Raw genomic sequence first — 19,896 nt, 5'->3', positions numbered from 1 at the left:
TCATTATTATTTTTATCTGCCACTAGGAATACCTGAAATAAATTTTAGTTAAAAAGTCAGTGTTAATGTGTCACCGGCTAACAGCGTGCGTCCGTATCGAAACTTATCACATCACTACTCTAAATGCGCGGCGCCCGCGCCTCACCCTGTGCGGTTATGAGGCCTGCAATTTTTGAGGCAGTTCAGACCTCACGGCGCACTGAACGTGATTAATTTCTATCCAGTGCGTATGGGACCTAATCGACCTCATACAATATTGTCTACGTCATTATGCTAGGCTTCGTAAGAGAAGCAATTTGATATATTTGTCTCTGTTGTACTCATAGAAATGTTAAAATAGTCGCCCCCCGCACAGAGTGAGAGAACGCGATTATCACTGCCGCACCTGCGGTAAGTTCTGCATGTGGCTTTTTAGACCTCATAACGCAGTGAGCGTGTTAACTGATCTTATTTATAACTACACTAAGCAAAATTGTTTAATTCAAACTTGTTCTACAAACCTTTATGAACTTTCCCAAAGCACCCTTCCCCGACCTCCTCAAGGAACGTGAGTGCGTTCCGGTCAATATGCGGCACCTGTTCCCCGGTCTCCTCTGCGCCGGCGGCTAGCGCTGCGCCCGCGCCGGCTCCATACACGCCGTACTGAGGGTTCGTTATATACCGTTCAGCAAGCAACGGCTCTCCAGGTCGTCGCTACAAACAGGATAGTTGGACCAAAAAATTACACAGCGAGATGCTTTACTACGTTACGAAGTTTATAGGACATGCGTGTTATAGCAAAGAAAAACAAGAACTAAGAGACACGTCGCACAGTGGGGCCGAAAACTAAACACGAGAAAAAACTACATAAAAAGAAAAAGGCTACGAAAGGCGTAACTTTTTTGCCATGCTTTTTAATTCATGCTTGAAAATTAGAGTAATTGGTATCACTTGAAACAAATATTTTGTCAAAGTTTATATCAATTTTAATTTATCAGACTTGTTATTGTAGCCCAATATTTCATGATTGTGGAAATCAATTGTTGTTATTCAAGTCTATTAAGATTTATTTGTTTTCTATTTGGCTTTACCTCAACTTTGGCAAACAAAAATATTTTTTATTCAGGGGCAGTTCGTAGATTCAACGAAAACTCTTTGAGAGTACTTAAGGCGAAATAAAACTAAATGATGCTAATAAAGCTTTATTTTATTCCAACCAAAAATATAAAAACAAATGAAAATCACAACACATTTTTGAGCAATCGTTTAAAGTTTTATCAGACCCACAGTAGTACTAATCTATTCTGTGCCCACTGTGCGTTTGAAAGATAGAATAAGAAGCGTTAGGTAGAGTTAGCGTTGTCAGTTTCAATAGCCTGGCCTACCGGTTGCGCTTTGCCGTCGACTCTTCGCATTCGTCTTCTGACGTAGAAGATAACGACGGAGATAACGAGCAGGATGAAGACTACGGCGCCAATGACGGCAGTGCCGAGAAGTACTCCAGCTCCATTGACTCCGGCGGCTGGAAGGTCGCTGCTGGTAGAGTCGGGAAACACGTCTCGACTCACGAGAGACTTGGAAATCTGGTGGACAAAAAAGGTAATTGACAATATATTTCGCTACAGTCGTGGGCTTTTCAGAAACTAAACACATACAAATTTGAGGCAGATAGGTTCCTAGACGTCCGCTAAGAATGTAGGTATTTTACGAAACTCCACCTCTAAGGGGGTAAAACGGGGGTTGGAAGTTAGTATGAAAGTCGTTTTCACGCGTACGAAGACGCGGGTACAACTAGTTTGTCATATTGATTTAAGACTACCGTTTGGGCGTTAAATAACTTCTCGGGCGTCATTGTATTTTATTACGGTCGTTCAATTCTCAGATTGACACACGAGAAAACAGTTTGTGTTTGTTCCTTCCAGTTTGGTTAGGACATGGTAGGCTTAAGTCATCCTTAAGTATTGCTTGAAAATAAATATTATCCTGGACTTAAGCTGTCGATCTTATTGAGCAATGTCAGATTTGTGACACAGCGGAAGAAGATTTATGTGCGTTTGTAAATGGTTAAAAACCTAATACATTCTATCCATTTAATTTTTCATTGTAGTTAGGTAGAGCCTACTGAAAGCCTTAAAACACTTCTGGTACTCCATAAAATATATTATTATCCCAAGTATTGATTTATTCAGCAAACCTATTGTACCTATCGCAAACGCAAAGCTTTACTATTGATTGATAGCACAATGATAAAAGCTAAAATATACTACGTGGAACGTGGGCAGTCTTTTAATTTGGTTGACAACGTTATCACGCTGACCCAACATGAATATTTATCAGTTCATGGAAAAATACTGATTTTGTTTTCCATCTCGCGAAAAATGGGTATCTATTTTACCTAACCAGAGACACAAACAAAATAGATAGTAAGGGAAAAGATATAAATGTTTTATGGCTTGCATTACAGGATTGCTGCGGCTCTTATGTGACCATAAGGAGGTAAAGTGATTTGTTTTTTGGATTGCTCCTACAAATGATAAAATTAGAGTAATACCTAAATAAGCACAGAAAACAGCAACGCAATAATAAAACATGCGAAAATTTCTCACGCTTTAAAAAAATAAGTGCGCAGAATATGAAACCTGCCATGTAAGAATGATTAACATTTATTAAACGGTACTAAGCTCTCCGTAATTTCTTTCGCATTACCATAATTTACTGCTGGTACATGTATTTATTGATTATTACGGTGTAATTTCGCTGCGTCTAATATTAAAATTGTCTGCTGTTGTACTGAATCTGCTGTACAGAATACGTAATTACCGTTGATTGCCCATCGATCTCGATTAATTCTTCCCAGGACGCAAGATTGCAGGGCAAACAGACCGTAAATTGTTCCTATCTTGACTGACTTGAGTTAATGTGTCATGCGGATGAGCGGGACTATAGATAAAGTGATAAAAACCGGTCAAGGTAGAGTCGATTTTCAGTTATCAGGGTTCCTTCCAGGGTTAGGGTGTTTCAGAAGCTACTCATTCTCGATAACTTTACAATCCCGTCTACAATAATATTGTAATTGGTTTTATTATAAAGTTACTAAGAATGTCGATTAGTCATGGATAAGTTAGTAGTAATCATCACCAATCTCTGAACATTTCCTAGGATTTATTCTTGGAACATCCTTTGCAAAAGACTAAGAGAAATTAACAAAATAATATATTAAGGAATTATAATAATCTATTCTATCTATGTAGCTAACAGTGCTAGATGTAGAGACAAATTCAGACAGATTTAATCTGACTTAATGCACAAAATTAGTTAAGACTAAACTTTCCGCTTAATTTAACAGGCTTTGTAGTTTATAATCCCCGTGAACCCCAAGAGTTGTCTGGTATAATGAAGATGGATGGATACCTCGTCCGAAGCCGACGACACCGACTGGCATTCCGCGGACGTGAATATTTTTTAATCAACGTAATGCGGAAAACCTTTTTAATGACTTGAATCGAGAAACCCTAAAAGGTGTCTGTATAAAAAACTTAATTAAAATGGCTATAAATCAGAGGCTAGTGACAATACCAACCAAACCTATCTATAAAACATAATGAAGATGGATGCACTTCATCAGAAGGCTACAATGGTGGTGACGCAACTTTCTTAACTCTCCGCATGGTACTAGTCTAGTAGTCCTACGTATAGGTAGGTATAATAGATTTGGGTGAATATCAACAAACTCGTTTTTTGCCTAATTCCGGTGGCGAATTTTAATTTACACTTTCTAAAACTTTTTTGTGGCAGAAATAATAGTAAATAACTTGTATTATTCAATGATATGGTAGAGATCAAAATATTATTAATACTTCTCGAGATATGTTAATTTGAAATTATCAAGAGCCACCGAAATTGTATTTAAGCCACCGGAATTAAGAACCAATCCACCGAAATTTATTTATACAGCGGAATTCGGAATGTTATGGATGATTATCTCAAATTACTTATTTATTTGTAAATTACTTGTTTATTTGTAATCAATTAAGTATTATTATCCAGTAAAGATGTTTATAATTAAAAACAATATTCAGGCCTGTGTTGTGACCCTAAAAAAGCATCAGATCTTCCCATGTGAGTCGTAAGAGCCGACTAAGCAATCAAAATACTGGAGGGTGGGCTGCAGCATCTTTCCAAGTATTATACTACCATACTGGAACTACTAACTAGCCTGCTAAGCATGGTGATAGCGGCAAAATCCCTCCATAAAGAACAAATCCAAAACTTTCTGGCTCTAGCCGCCAACAGCCCCGTTATTCTAGACTCATCACAAAGACATCATACATGACCCTCAAACCCAGAAACCAACTCTAGTCCCGGGAGGGCGACCAACTTCCCCAGGTTGGTGTTAGGTTTATCTTCCATAAGTAAAAATGTTGGTCCAGGCTAGCCAAGTTTTCATGATGGTATCATACCTATCCTACACTCAGAATTACGCAACTAATTATAGAAAGAAGACCATGCGAACTGGAGATTAAGTATGAAGATATTTCTAGGTCCATACCAACTACTGAACTAACACATTACATATTTGTGAGCTAAATGAAAGTAGTACAATTAAGAAACGGAGGACTAAATCCAGCCAGCCTCATGGAGAGAGAAGGCCTAGCAAAAGATGCCAGAACTGTAAAAACGTACTGAGCTGCACCCTAATAGTACTGCAAAAATCAAAATGTAGTAATCATTTTTAGACGAACAGGCAATTTAATCACATGTGCATTCTCCGATCACCACACAGCTTATGACCGCAGTCTATGGAGGAACACTATCTGCGGTCGCGATCCTCATCAGTGAGGGACCGAGGAAGAAGAAGAGATCACCGAAATAGAAGAATACCGAATAAAAGATGCTCAAAAGATGTCGACTGATAAAGTCTAAGCCACGACCAGTGCCAATCCAGCTCCAAAATCCCACGAATTTTCAGCTCGAGTGGCAGAATAGATTGCAACCTACGAGACTAGGGAAATTTTAGCTGTTTCAGAACTATTCTCATCTGTTTTTAAGATGCCTAAGCTGCTAGGAGAGATTAAGAAGCACTACAAGTAATTAGGCTGAAGATCGAGATTATTCCGACACTTTAGCGAAGATATCCTAGACTTTAGCTTGAGCGAGATTAGAATGCCCTATTAAAAACAACAAGGTATGAACCAGGAGATAATGAAATCACAACTGAGCTTATGAAATCAGTGGTCGCTTACTATGGGCCTCATAAGAAGGCTCACGGACACCCAAAGGGCGATGGAGCGTGCTGTGCTCGGAGTTTCCCTGCGTGATCGAATCAGAAATGAGGAGATCCGCAGGAGAACCAAAGTAACCGATATAGCTCGCAGAATTGCTAAAATCAAGTGCCAGTGGGCGGGGCACATAGCTCGTAGAGACGATAGCCGTTAGGGCAGGAAAGTTCTCGAGTGGCGACCATGGGCTGGAAGACGTAGCGTGGGCAGGCCTCCTACTAGGTGAACCGACGATCTGGTAAAGGTCGCGGGAAGAGCCTGGATGCGGGCAGCGCAGGATCGTTCATTATGGAAAACCTTGGGGGAGGCCTTTGTCCAGCAGTGGACGTCATTTGGCTGAAACGAACGAACGAACATGCAACTTCTGAAGTATTTGTATGAAAACTTCATCATTTATCAGCCCTCCCCCAAGATCAGAACTCGAAACTTATCTGATTGCTGCGAGGGTTCAGAGTTGGAGACACCACAATCTCTTAAAGTCTTCACTACCTCCCAGTTAGAGGTTTTCAAGCTTCTGAGCTAGACCGAGCTCAGTATCAAGATATGGCGAGTACATCACACAATTTCGATTAACTGACGATATTGTAGTTATGACTGAGACCTTAGTAGACCTAGGTACAATGCTCCAGAGCCAATAAGAACAATCCTGGCAATAGATTCGCCACCGGAGCCACCGAAATTGCGCCACCGGAATTAAAAAACTGTAACAAAATTCAAATTATAAAGAAAACTATAATTCTGATCAATAATTTCTGTATGCAGATACAACAAAACACCAAACTTTAATCATGTTAAAGAATCGTTTAGCATCTAAGTAAGTAGCTTTCACTCATACACTTGTCAGCGAAATTGAAAAAATTTGTATTCCTGTGCCGCTGATACAAATATTTACGGGTCTGCTGGAAAAACAATACCACAAGTCGCAAGTCTTTATAGCCCGATCAGGAGGACACAGCTGTGTGATGCAGGGAAGAAGAACTCTACGTCTCTCAAAGCTTCTTTGGAGATGTAAGAGAGTGTCGAAATTGAGCCACTGTAATTGCTTTTTTTCGTGGGACAGTTTTGAAAGGCTATTTAAAATACTTAAATTATGAAATATCACATTTCTTTCATATCATTTGGAAGTCTTATTTAATGTATTTTATGGCTATACTATTCTTAAATTACTAGAATCCCCGAGAAAGAAGGAATAACACAATTTATGAGTAGAAATAGAGTTAGGACACGCCACCGCTATTAGATTTTGGGCCTTTGAAATTTTTTTTAGTACATAAAATAACTACCTATTGTCCTGAAGACTTTGCTATCGTGTAAAACGCTGTTTTAACTATATACAGAAAAAAAATCATCGCTCTAGTTACATTTCTCCCATCGATTCTCAGCTCCGCCGCGTAAAAAACGTACTTGGGATATTCACCCATTTATGTGTGTGCTTCTTACTTCAATATTGCAATGCGGAAAACCCTTAGAAAAACATTAAAAGAACCCTAAAAAGAGACAATAATGATGGATGTTTACCTCATCAGAAGCTTATTTATCATTTCAATTGTTACGCGGGAAACATATAAGTAAAAAAAAAATACAAGCCGTGCCTGCGACTTCGTACCCGTAAAAACTGTTAGAATATTTTTCCCATTTTCGTAACATTTTTAATTAATGCTCTGCTGCTTAGTCGTAGCGTGATGGTATAATAATATGAGAGCTTATAGAATTCCTCCTTGGGCTCCAAAAATATTTTTTAAATTCGGACCAGTAGTTCTGGAAGTTAGCGCTTTAAACCTAACAAAATCTGTAATAGTAGTAAAGTATAGATTGAGAGAACAACGAGGGAACCCTAAAAAGTGTCTGCGTAAAAACGTAATGAAGATGGATGTTACCTCGTCGGAGGCCGGCGACGCCGAGCGACTCTCTGCGGAGGTGTTGGACGTGGTCGGTGGGATGATGTTGTGGATCGGCACCGGCGTCACGGGCACTGGAAAAAGGAGAAGTTTATTAGAAGTCTGTAATTCATAATTCATTTATTCACTAACGGCCGCCCGTGACTTCGTACGCGTGGACCTCGTTTTATTACTAACGATGCTGTTGATAGATGACGTTCCACGGCTTCCCCCACATTAATATTTACGAACGTATTTTTTGTCCAGCGCTGTAGATTTTAACCAATGACGATAGATGGTGCTTTTTACCCACGTCTTATTTATTTATTGAAATTTAGTTTGTCACATATCGTCATAAATTATAGCCTATATGTTAATCTGTGTTATAAACAATAATAGGCTGTGTTTACAGTTTTTCAACAAAACTCGTTCAGTAGTTTTTGCGTGAAAGAGTAACAAACATACATGAAAGTTTGGATGTTTGGATGTCTATCCAGACATCCAAACTTTCGCATTTATAATATTATTAAGTAGGATTGTGATGTTTTGTAGGTATCTTAGAGCTAAACCTGAACCCTTTGGTCAAAAGATGCGAGCGATGAGCTTATGCTTAAGTGCGACATTGAAAACGACTCTATAATTTTCAGGTTTTTAGGGAGGTATTTATACAATATTAATAAACATTTTTGTTTACTGGCATAGTTCGTTCAGTTCAGCCAAATGACGTCCACTGCTAGACAAAGGCCTCCTCCAAGGTTTTTCACAAATCACAATGCACGGTCCTGCGCTGCCCGCATCCACAACATCCATAACAGACATAGTTACTTTTACAATAATTGGTAGGATACCTACCTATTTCGTAGCTACTTCATTTAACTTTTATTACGAGCGCACTTATACTAAAATTAGATTTTCATAATTAATGCGAGAAGCCTTATTTATTTTAAAGTGGTACTTTGCTTCAAAGAATTCTCAGATTTTTTCAGTTATATGAGTTCTTTGACTTTATCTACACGATTCTTGAAATTTAACTATAATTAGGCGCAATAACAAAATAAAATAATGATATCTAAACCATATAATAGTTATGGTCCCATTTTAGAGCACAAGACGGTGTTCATTCAACAGCGGGAAATTAACTAACTAGGATTGATTTGCGAAACTTGTTATTACTACGACGAAACCATTTTAATTGAAGTGGAAACTTACAAGTAAAAATTCTTAATTAAACAACAGAGTTAACAAACATTCGTGTCTCTACCTAACATCACAGCTTTAAACTAAGGCTGGGTTGCACTATCTTACTTTAACTTTAACAAACGTCAAAAATCTGTCAAATCCCAAACGAAAAGCATAAGATAACCAGTGTTATCGTTATAGTTACGGTTAAAGTTAGGTGGAGCAACTCAGCCTTAGAAACCATAGTCACCTGTGCTCCTAGGGCATTTGAAGTCACTAGTGGGCGGCAGACCGTTTGAGGTGCACAGGCAGTAGTGCGTCGTGTTGTTATTCAGAGGCACACAGGCCACTTCCTCGACGCCTCCGAGGCAAGACTGGGGCAAGCACGGGCCTTTGAATAGTTTCCCTGAAAATGAAGATTTTGCTCAAAGTAGGTAATTTGCAAACATCGCAAGGGTATCTCAAAAAGGAAAAAGGAATTCGTTTATGTTTTATGAAAGCTACCCTGCACTGTTTTTCTATACTCATAACTTCACCACTAATAGACCATATTCTTTTATTGGATTTGAACATCTATTGACGGTTGAGACTAAAATTATTAGGTACTTTGACGACGCGCCCCTAATAGAGAAATACTTACTTATACCTAAGTAACTGATAGTTACTTTACTGTCATGTAAAGAACTGCTTCTAGCTCATAAAATATCTAAAGTAGAAAGGATATACCCAATTAGGTACTAAGTAAAACTTAATTCATTATTTTTACTTACCTGTAACCGTCTGGTCCCGTGCCTCCTCCCTCGCCACTCTCGCGCGTTTGCCTCCATTGTCTCGTAGTCGCTGAAACAATAACGTTTAATTAATGTCATTACGCTAACACATTGTAACATAAGGGTGCCAGTTAGTGGCACTATGTTTCTGTAATGGTAACCTGTAACCAAACAAATAATTGATCATTCTATCCATAACCTCGTTATAATATAAAGAACTAGCTTACCACCCGCGGCTTCGCCCGCGTGGAATTTTGTCTGTCACAAAAAAACCTTAATCGCTCGCGTCCCTGTTTCAAAAACCGGGATAAAACTATCCTATGTCCTTTCCCGGGACTCAAACTATCTCTATGCCGAGTTTCATGAAAATCGGTTCAGTGGTTTAGGCGTGAAAGCAAGACAGACAGACAGAGTTACTTTCGCATTTATAATATTAGTATAGAAGAGCATATCTTGTAGGCTTAAGTATAAGTATTTCCGAACGTAGGTAGCCCTTTTTCATTTCACGCGGTTTCCCGCCGTCCGCCCTCTACCGAAATTGCCCTCTACTCTTGTATACCTACTTTATTTGTACAAACTAAAGTGTTTATCGGCGTTTCTCTGAAAATTATAATTAACTTTTTTCGCGAGGATTCTATGAATGAATGAGAACTGAAATTCTCGTTTGTATTTTTTTAGCCTCGAATTGCGTTTTAAATAGTAAATAAATAACTAAAATTTACTACAAAATAACAAGGATATTATGCAACAAACGCTCTTGCTCTAGTTCTACAATCGTTTAGTATATTAAATCCACCGTAACTTGATATCCAGGCTGTTGAATAGCTTTAACAGAAAATAGATAACAATGGACACTATGTTTACGATAAATGTCGATACTTGTTTGTGATCATTTGAAAAGCTTCAAGCACAAAAACATCCAAATTGTAGATATGTTTTTCTAAATTTTTTTTTCACGATGAATGAAGCTCTATAAAATTGTCATTATTATATCAAAACATTTTATTTTTAGTCTTTTATATCCTTTTTTAAATGGAAAGTAAGGTTTCGGATATCAAGAGGAAAGGAGGAAAACTCGAGGCACACGAAAAGAGCCATTCACATAGCCTCTTTGACACACAGTCAAATATCAAACTCGTATGGGCAGAGTCGCATTCCCACATGAAGCCTTGCACTGCCACACGCCATCCATAACAAAGAGCTTGGGCAACTCATTTGCTGTCAATTAAAATGTCCTTACATTTTCATATTAATTGGCACACACGTATCTGACTGCTAATTAGTTGAGGCATTCTGATGCATCTATTGTCGCGATTAAGGTAAACAACGAGTTATCTGATCATAGCGGTACTCAGGGTCCGACGCTACGAATGATTTACGAGCTTCTTGCTCTTTATTTAACGTAATACTGGTTGTATGGTCTTGTAAGTGGTTTATAATAATAAAATAAAAATAAGACGATTGGGCAGCGTGCGTTATCTCCTGCCGGTGGAGATGTTCGCCGTAAGTCTATTTTGGCCACGCTATCGTGAGTGGCCGCGCTCCGCCGGCCCGGGGTTACGATAAATCAATAATATCATTGTACATAAGTGAATTATTGATATAAATTCAAAGTTTATGTCTTCAGCGTCAATAACATCCACTTCTGTGCCTATACAAGCGGCAAACATGCTGCCGTACATCGCAGCTATCATAAACTGTAATAATGCACTTGGCATTCTTCTGTAAAATTAAAATTGAGCAGAAGAATCCAACTTTTAATTTGAAATATAAAGTAAGCTTATAAACCCCGAATGTGTGCAAAATACTCAATTCCTAATGACTTAATTGATAAAATTGATTGATGGAATAAAATAACAACTTTACATCTTCAATGAAGATTAAAGTTCCTAAGAGCACCATGCGCAGACTAAACAATGTGTTAATTTGGGCAATCAATAACTACTTGTAATAATAGTGCGTTAAAAATAAAACAGCTGTGCTGAATACGATTCCTTCATTCTCTTAAACGCTAAGGCTACTTATGTGTAATTTGGCCTTCATGATACCTATGCTAAAATTAATAATATGACTTCAGTTATGGTGTGAAAGAACTTAGTTTTGAAGTTATGAAAGTAAGAGGACAACATTTTATCAAAAATAAACATTAACTGTCATGACTGATTCAGAAATATGGAAAGGACTTAAAACATGATTACCTTCAGTGGATTTCCCTTTCCCGAAAAGAAAAACACCATCGCGCCTAGTCTCTAGAGAAAAGCTGTTTTCAAAATCCTGAAATCACTCGTTTGATTATGCGAACCCCCACTGGCTTAATCAAACACCGCTTGTTCGAAATCAAAACGTACAGCGTTGCATTATTTACGTGAGCTTCGTGCAGGCTGAAATTGAAACACGTGTGATCGTGAAAGCTATAGTCCACATTTTGAGGAGACACGTGTAGAATCTAATTATCATTGGAGTCCCAATAATGGAATCAGGGAGCAGGAAGCTTCTGTTTTCCTAAAGGTGTAGTGATGTGCACACTTTCGTAACTTATGACGATAATCTGACATAAGGGCTACGAAACAAAGCTCAAGCTCGAACCAAACTCACTCAAGCATAGCGTCAAGCGTGTGAATAAATTGTGATGTGTGTCAATTCATATTATGGGCGCACGAGTTGATTAGAAGAAAAGAAGCCCTTCTCATTGATTCAACACAGTTTCTCTGAAAAACTCTACGTAAGTAAGTCCTAGTTATTACTTTTTATTATCCAACATTGAGTAAAAAAGAATTTCACTTGAAACTCCGAAAAAGAAGCTTGAACGTAGATTGAATTGCTTTATTACCTCTAAAACATTCAACTTAAGCTTAATTTCAGAATTTTTGGTACGACCTATGGCATGACTAACGCCCTTTTGCCCTCTTTAAAAACACATAACAAAAGAAAATTGAACAAAATTTTGATAATAAAACTTATATGACTTTTTATAACAGTTATTAAAAATAATTACATACATAGAGACAAGCCATCCAAGAATGAAATTATTAAGTAGGTACATAATATTTATCGTAATTTAATGAAGAATGATTGGATCCTACTAAAACATTTTCATGTGAAGTATTGCCAAGACGAGACCATTACTTCTATAGGTACCTATGGTTCGCACCGTGAAAAAGTTTTCAGATCTCACGTAGAGCCTCTAACTCTATCTACTCGCCACTTCACCACAAACTCTATATGGGTGTAAGGTGAAAAATTTATTCACCCTTTATTAATTAGTAAGTAACAAAACGGCCAAGACACATATATTTTGACTAAGGTAGAGTACCTACAACAATTTGTATGTCTTATTGTCTATGAATCTTTTCGTACAAATTATAAAGTTGACTGTGTTTAAAATGCATTGTTAAAATAGCATTATGAAGCACATCTCTACACCAGCTGACGTGGGTAGTTCGTTTGAATCAACGTACGCGTAACTTTTATTGCCAGTTACGTAGTTGTTACACGCGCATTATTATGACTATAAACTACGCAAACGCAGATATTTCAGTATGCATAAGCTTTTTCCACGTGCTTTATACATTAAAAAGTTCAAACACCCGCTTTCAGGCATTATTTTTATATTAGGTACTTACTGACAACTTGCGTCACTATAAGTAATAAATCACAACTGATTTTCATTTTATTTTCACTAAAAGTTATTGTTACAGTAAGTGCTTTCAGGCGTAACCAAAGAAACCACTTCCAAATAGACAAAACCTTTTTTTCTATTACCTACTTAGTTACCTTTGCGTTAACGTTGCCGGTGTTAAGTTAAAAGAAATACTTGACAAAGAAAGAAAAATAAAATAAAAGATTAACGAAAACACTCAAAAAGGTTAAAACCTTTTTGAGAGTTTTCACTCTTTACATAAAATCTCTGAACTGAGGTAAGTTTTAGGAAGGACGACGATTTTGCTCTTGGTAACAAGATGACCTAAAACTTCTGCGAAACTCGTAACTTCCACAAGTTAATGTCGGATGTAGTAGGTAAGTTCTTGTAGATTTTGTTCAGACAAATCAGTTTGTGAGGTTTCGTAGTTACGAGTGTTGTTGTGTTGTTTAAAGTTATTTGAATCTATTAACCCTTTCTTTTCTAGATCAGATAATACGAGTTTTACACAATTCGTCGGTAACCTAACCAATCGAGTACTATTATCCAAACGTAACCCATAAATGTTGTTTTATAGTTCCATTCATTTCTCCATTATGAACACGATAATATGGATTTACGATCGGATATTCCGCTGGACGTGTAACAATATCCATACTTAGATCTTAGATTCTTAGGTATTGCACAATCAGTGGGCATTCATCTAACGGTAAGTGTGGTTAACGAGCGGCTCATTGTGGCGGGTGAAATGTGATCGATACGGCCGCGCGCGCAACAATGACGTCGCCTTTATTGGGCGCAGGCGCAGCATTTTAAAGCCATATCGCACGGGAATTCTTACAAATGTAGTTAAAATGTCCAAAAATGCTACGGTAATAAACATTTTTTTAAAAAGGCTCGAAATTACCCATTCTACTCTTATTTATATACTGGATGACTACGGGATACTTTAGATCGGATAATAAACTATGCAGAGTAGGAAATAATTAAATACGAACTTTGCATACGAATTTTGGTAAAAAAAGGCCAAAGAAAACCTTTGATTGTTCGCAATTAATGTTTTTAATAATGACAATAGTTACTATGTTAGGTGTTGTGCACTTGTGTTGTTAAGTGAAATGTTTATGGAAGAGAACCTCTAGTCGAATAGCCTACAACTGGACAATCAAGTAATTTGTAGTCAAAGTAAAAGTCAGTAACGTTTGCTGGCAAAGTGACTAAAGCATCTTAGTGAGACATGACTGGCAATATAACTATCAAACGACTCAATTTATTATTTTGAATGTCTCGTATGGAAGGTATTCAATAGAAGACCCACCGTAGCTCGTCCAGGCAATTAGGTATCGCGAAGTAGGTTTTCAAAACAAAGTTGCACTTAAAAATACTGACACGTGGATGGGACAATTTTCCAGTAAAAGAAAAGCTAACAGAATGTCTCCTATTAGGTAGTTTCTTCTTATGATGAAGACTGTAACATCCTTGGTATTATGAAACTTTATGAGCAAACATAGACGAGTAAATTCAGATAATTATTATGTGAGCAAAGGGATTCCCTCTATCAGTTAAAGGATAATCTCCTCTTATAAATTAAATTCCTCACTCATGGTGTCCAGCCCAATGCGCTAGCTGGTTCCTGACACTATACAAGTTCAGTATCTTAACCCTCAAATCAATAATGTGCTAGATAAAATCGCGCAAATGAATCTGTCAAGCAGATAATGGTAAGGAAACCTGAAGTAGGGGATCGAGCAAACCCAACAACGCCCGAAGTTTATAGGGAAGAAAGTGCAACCCTGCACAATGAATCGAGTATCGACTTAGCGTTTATATTTATTGTATAGTCAGATAAGTTTACTATCGAGGTAGGGAAATCAATTGCTAAAGGCGCAACTAGAAATTACTGGTTTTGGTTTTATTTTATTCCGATCCCAGATCTTATCGTGAGTTAGAACGTGACTCCGCCAGGCACTAGCTTTGGCCTAGAGTGTGGTCAGGTAACATCTTAGAAATGATTAATTTTCTGAAACTATTAGGAAAATATAATCCATGTACCTATAACGCGTACATACCTTCTTGCGAATGTCACTCTACATTTTTGTTCTTTTTACTGTCATTTTTAAACCTGAGTTAAAGTTTAATAAACATGAGTTACGAATTAGTTAATAACCCCTATGCCCCAAAACTTTATAGAAAGTTAGTTAATTTGAGGACAAATTCGAGCCAAATAAAGCTCTAACTTAGCACTGAAAATAAGCGGCGGAAAAACTTAGTCACTGTTGTTAGCCTTTTATTTATTAAAGCTGAGTAGGTAATTCAATTTACAGTCCTACGTTAATATTATTATGTAATACTAAGTGCGAGCTGGGCGGGTAATGCCGTATTTTACAATTGGTAATCCTATTTAAGTCTAGTAAAGACTTAACCTCTCGGAGCTGTCAAACTATAGAATCGGAGTTTATTAAGCGGTACGAGTAGGAACCTACAGTTGGGACGCGGTGCAGCTCTATCAATTTACATACTAACCTTTGCTGGCCCGACCGTAGCTCTACTTTAGATTTTAGTTTATTGAATGTTGTGTCATCTTTACTGTTATTGTTTGGTTGTTTGTGTTTAGATGAACATGCTATAGCCTGGAGTTCTAGTTCTTTTTTTTTTTTATCCCCAACGTGGAAGCTCTTGGCCTGTATCTCACCTGATGGTAAGTGATGATCAGGCCGAAGGTGGAAGCGAGCTTCACCCGGAATCCTCAACCACAGAGGAGAGAGAGTTAACGTGTTGTGAGAGAACAATTGGTATGATTTTTCAATCAATGTGTCTTAATTCGCTATTGAACCTTCTTTCGATTGTAAGAGTCCGACTCTAACTGTAGGAAGTTGTTCAATCCTTCTTTGAATGTAACTCATTTATCTAATTGCACGTCATAAAGTTTTCCTCGAAAACTACCCACTATTTCACTTTAACAATAGCTAATTGTAGTTTCGAGCGATTACGTATGGAGATGGGTGTTTCCGAGCGTCTCGCTTTGCATTACACCCATTATCGTCATCTTCACCCACCTCCACCCACGTCTTTCTGTTTTCAAAATGACCGGATATCGGTTTTCGTTATCTATCTGAACATCCCATTGGCGGCCATGTTGAAACTTACGAGGGCACCCACGTGACATTCTGACAGATTACAATATAAATAACACCTCACAATAACGCCCGAAGAAACGACAACTTGCTCAATAGCGAAACAATATAACAAATTATTGAAACCATTGTTCTCGATCCTAACACTGACATATGGGCCATTCTTATTCTTACGCATTTTTGTGTGAGATGTAAGAATAGCATATGTTTTTAAAGAAAATCAGTGCACTGTATATTAATTTACTTAGTAAAATACCTCTATTAACTAGGCCCAATATCATTTTTATCATAAAACTATTAGAAGAATATTTAAAAAAAGTTACAAGTCCAAAATGTCACGGACCGTGTAGTGTGAGATTCCCGGATTTGGACATACAATATTTTTTTCTGAAGAGATGTTATGTTATTTTGATAAATATTACAGTAATTATGCAAGATTAATACATGTTATATAAGACTGTTAAAAATTTATATCAATAATAATTACCATTTTTGATTTTGAACACCAAACATTGTGTGAGCAGTTTTTGTGTCACAACCACGTGCGCCACTTTAAATATGCGTAACTCGGTAAAAAACTATCTTTGATATTGACATCCATTGCTAAGTTTTTTTAGAACAGTAACATTGTCATCTTATTAGATTTGCAAATGGCTGAACGTAGTGAGTGAGCCGCAAAAAATTATTTCTTATTTATTTGAAAAAAGGGACAACCATAACACGTCCATCCCGTGTACGGTTTTTAAAGGTAGGTATCAATGTCACGCTATTGTATAAAACATAATTATGTACCTCCTGCAGTATAGTTTCAGATAATTGCACAAGATCTGCTAATTCACAGATAGTTTTTTGGATATATCGGACACGTTCCAAATTGTCACGGCCATGGTATTAAAAATGTGTCACTACCGCAAACTATTTAAGTACATGGTCGTGACATTACAACGCGTGGTTGTGACATTCTATTTTTATTATTTTAATAGTTTTTGTTGTTCTGCTAAATTATTTTGTGTATTGTGCAATTTTTAGGAATAGCCTTTTAGTAAGTGTACTTATTTTTCGCTAGTATGATTTTCTAGATGCCACGAAGGAAAAATTATTGCACTTTCTCATTTCTGCAGTAATATCAAATTTTACTGAGACAGCTCCCGGTAAAGGCCCTGCAGAGGTGGTCGGAGTCGTTTTAAAAGGAATTGCTATTAACCATATTTTTAGTGGTACGGTGACTATGAAACATGTTTAAGTTGTCAAAACCAACTGTTATGTGAATCCTACAGAAATCGCATTTGACACTCAATTAGGTACCTACTGTGTTTAAGATTTACTAATTTGTTAAGCATATTATCATATCGAAACCATGTAGGTAGCATATCAGAAGCATGATCAGATAGTGCCAATAATAAAAAGTCTATTTTTTTATTATCTAGTAGATATATTAACTACCTGACGGTATTTTTGATCTCAATTTTAATTAAATTTTTGGATGTTCAGAAAAAAGTACATATTACCAAATAACACCTTTGTTGATGAAACGAATTTAGTATATTTTATTGTTAATCAATTTAAACTATTATGATATAAATTTAACAACATAAATATTATTATTTACAGTAAAAATGTAAAACTGTCACATCCGTGTCATGCAGTGTCACAGCCGTGTTTACGTAGGCTATTTTGTTTCCTTTCCGAGGGCTTTAAGGTTGTCCATATACATCAAAAGTATGCTTTTGGTTTATACTTTCGATACACATCGCAAAAAGTTCAAAAAAAAAATCTTTAATTTTTTTAAAAAATTTGGCACAAATTTAAGAATGGCCCATATTGATGTGTGGTGTATCGTTCGTTAACGATAAATAAGATGCAAATGTTATGACTCAAAGTTTCCGTCTTATTTCATGTTGATGAAATACCTTGTGCGTGATTAAAATATGGCAGCAAGCAAACTGTGAACGTCTGAAGGCGTAAGTAGCTGTTCTTTAACTCATCTAAATCAATTATCAATTAAATGTACTCTTTGACAGTGCTTATAAGTAGCTGAAAAAAGTGAGTTATGAATAAATAAATAAATAAAATAGTTTATTCAGTACATGGCCATTTTCCCGTCACATAATACACGTCCCAAATATAGCTTTCCCTAGTAGGTATGGAATCCCTACCACCACTTCGAGCGGGACAACATACTTGTACTGAGAAGTGGCGGAAGAAACTCAGTCACCTTTGTCAGCCTCTTTTTTAATATAGTACATTAAATAAGTTCTGAGTGCTGAACTTTAGGTGTAGGATAGGCTTTTTATTATTCGCAAGCTAAATAGGTACCTACTCTCCATTATTTACTCCCCACTCTGCAAAATCAATTAGTAACCTTTACTCTTTGACTATGTGCCTGTTTCTTCGAAACGCTTGGGAAAACGTTAAATAGGTGGGTAAAGTTTACTAACGACCTGCGTCCTCAGGTTTGAGGGATGGCCGGAGAATTAATTGGTGGACGTGGTAGAATTAGCATTAATCAAATGGGATGCTCGCACGTTGCTCGCTTTCATCTCATTAAATAAAGATGATGCATGTCAAGGGAATTAGAATTCTTAGATTAAGTGGGTTACTGTTTTAGGAACAAAAGAAGTAGGTGCGGGAGGGCCCGAACCGCCGCCTGCGCACACCTGGCGCGGTGGCAGCGCGGGCCGATCATTAAAAATGTTTATTTAAAAATCCGACCGCTTAGCGTCGGATGGGATGCAGCAGGAGGGAACAATCCTATTTCCTAACGCAAGTGGAGCTTAAAAGGAGAGTCCAAGTGTTATTAAAATTTTAAATAATTTCAGTAAAATAACTCGTGGAAAATCTTACCCCTTATTAATAAAAAGTTACACTATTTTTTCCATATTAAATGTCAATTTAAGAGAGAGCAAAGCTTAACTAGGGTGTAACTTTTATTAATAAGGGGGTTAGAGTATTATGGAATAGTAGCTTTTGGGACAAGCTCTGAGGAGCTTTTATCGCTTGATCTCTGAAATAATACTATCTAATTTTTCAACCAAGTCCTTAATATCATCACTCAATTAGAACGATTTTATATCATATTAGATGTTCATTTATACATGTGCTATTTACTTGTTACTGGTGCGCACGGCATAAACCCGTCCCGCTCCTATAACATTATGGTCTGTCTATTTTCCCAATGTGTCGGAACACCGGCCGGTCCGAACCAACTGGGCTTTCAGCATAACAACAGTCTTCCTGAAACATCAACAACATATCAAGCATTACACTTGTTTTAAGATAAACGAATCAATCCTTTGTTTATTTACATAGGTATCCATCAGTAATTGATTGCTGATAAAGTTACTTATACCTAGGGTACAGATTTTGTAATAATTATTAAGGACGCCATAAGTAAGGTAATTAATAAATTATTACCTACTCTGATATGAATAAGGTAACTCTACCTTAAATATTGATAACGTTAGATATCAATGTGCATTTTCAGAAAGAAAGTAAACTTACAGTTTCACACCCTGTGCGTATTATTAGCTAGATAAGTAAATCATCTGGATGTTTTGATTGCCCTAACACCCACTCAGACAAATACCGCCTGTCAAAACAGAAATATCTATAATAGTGAAGTGTTAGAATAGAAGAAAGGTTCGTTAAGATGCGGGCGGCTGGATGACAGATCACACCGAGATGTTTACTCGGCAATAAAGGCGCCTAAAGCGCACTAAACTATGACATAAAAAGTTTAAAAAGCTCTCAGTAGATCAAACAACATGAGTGGCGTCGGTCGACACGCGGCGCGGTGTAGGGTTACAGCGGCGGGTCACATTTGTCCCAAATAATAAACACCAGATTGGTGTCAAAAAGAACACTTTTTATTATACCATCTACCCGTAAACGCGCCATTCCGCGCAGCATAAGTGTTTATTTTTAATAAATCTTCCGCGAAGGCCGAGCCCGGCTTTGATTTACCGATCGTAGTTTTAACTTTTCACATAAAAATAGTTCGGATGCAGTTTGACATACAATTGTATTGCGGTTTACGAA

At 37.2% G+C, this 19,896-nt stretch overlaps 1 protein-coding gene across 2 annotated transcripts in view; it reads right to left on the bottom strand.

Annotated features, from left to right (window-relative positions):
* The window catches only part of LOC135087962 (tyrosine-protein kinase transmembrane receptor Ror-like), a 42,540-nt gene that overhangs the window by 3,374 nt on the left and 19,270 nt on the right, over positions 1 to 19,896 (bottom strand). Inside the window, exons 2-6 of one of the 2 annotated variants that reach the window (XM_063982828.1) lie at positions 9,085 to 9,154; positions 8,565 to 8,720; positions 7,136 to 7,230; positions 1,365 to 1,562; positions 501 to 693 (exon numbers count right to left, since the gene is read on the bottom strand). In XM_063982828.1, coding sequence (XP_063838898.1) covers positions 501 to 693; positions 1,365 to 1,562; positions 7,136 to 7,230; positions 8,565 to 8,720; positions 9,085 to 9,154 — 712 coding nt within the window. The remainder of the gene's footprint in view (positions 1 to 500; positions 694 to 1,364; positions 1,563 to 7,135; positions 7,231 to 8,564; positions 8,721 to 9,084; positions 9,155 to 19,896) is intronic. The other variant, XM_063982829.1, reaches the window with a different exon arrangement.

The sequence above is a fragment of the Ostrinia nubilalis genome, chromosome 3, assembly GCF_963855985.1.
Source record: "Ostrinia nubilalis chromosome 3, ilOstNubi1.1, whole genome shotgun sequence".
NCBI lineage: Eukaryota > Metazoa > Arthropoda > Insecta > Lepidoptera > Crambidae > Ostrinia > Ostrinia nubilalis.
Note: the sequence above shows the minus strand (reverse complement) of the source record. Positions and strands in the feature narration are given on the sequence as shown.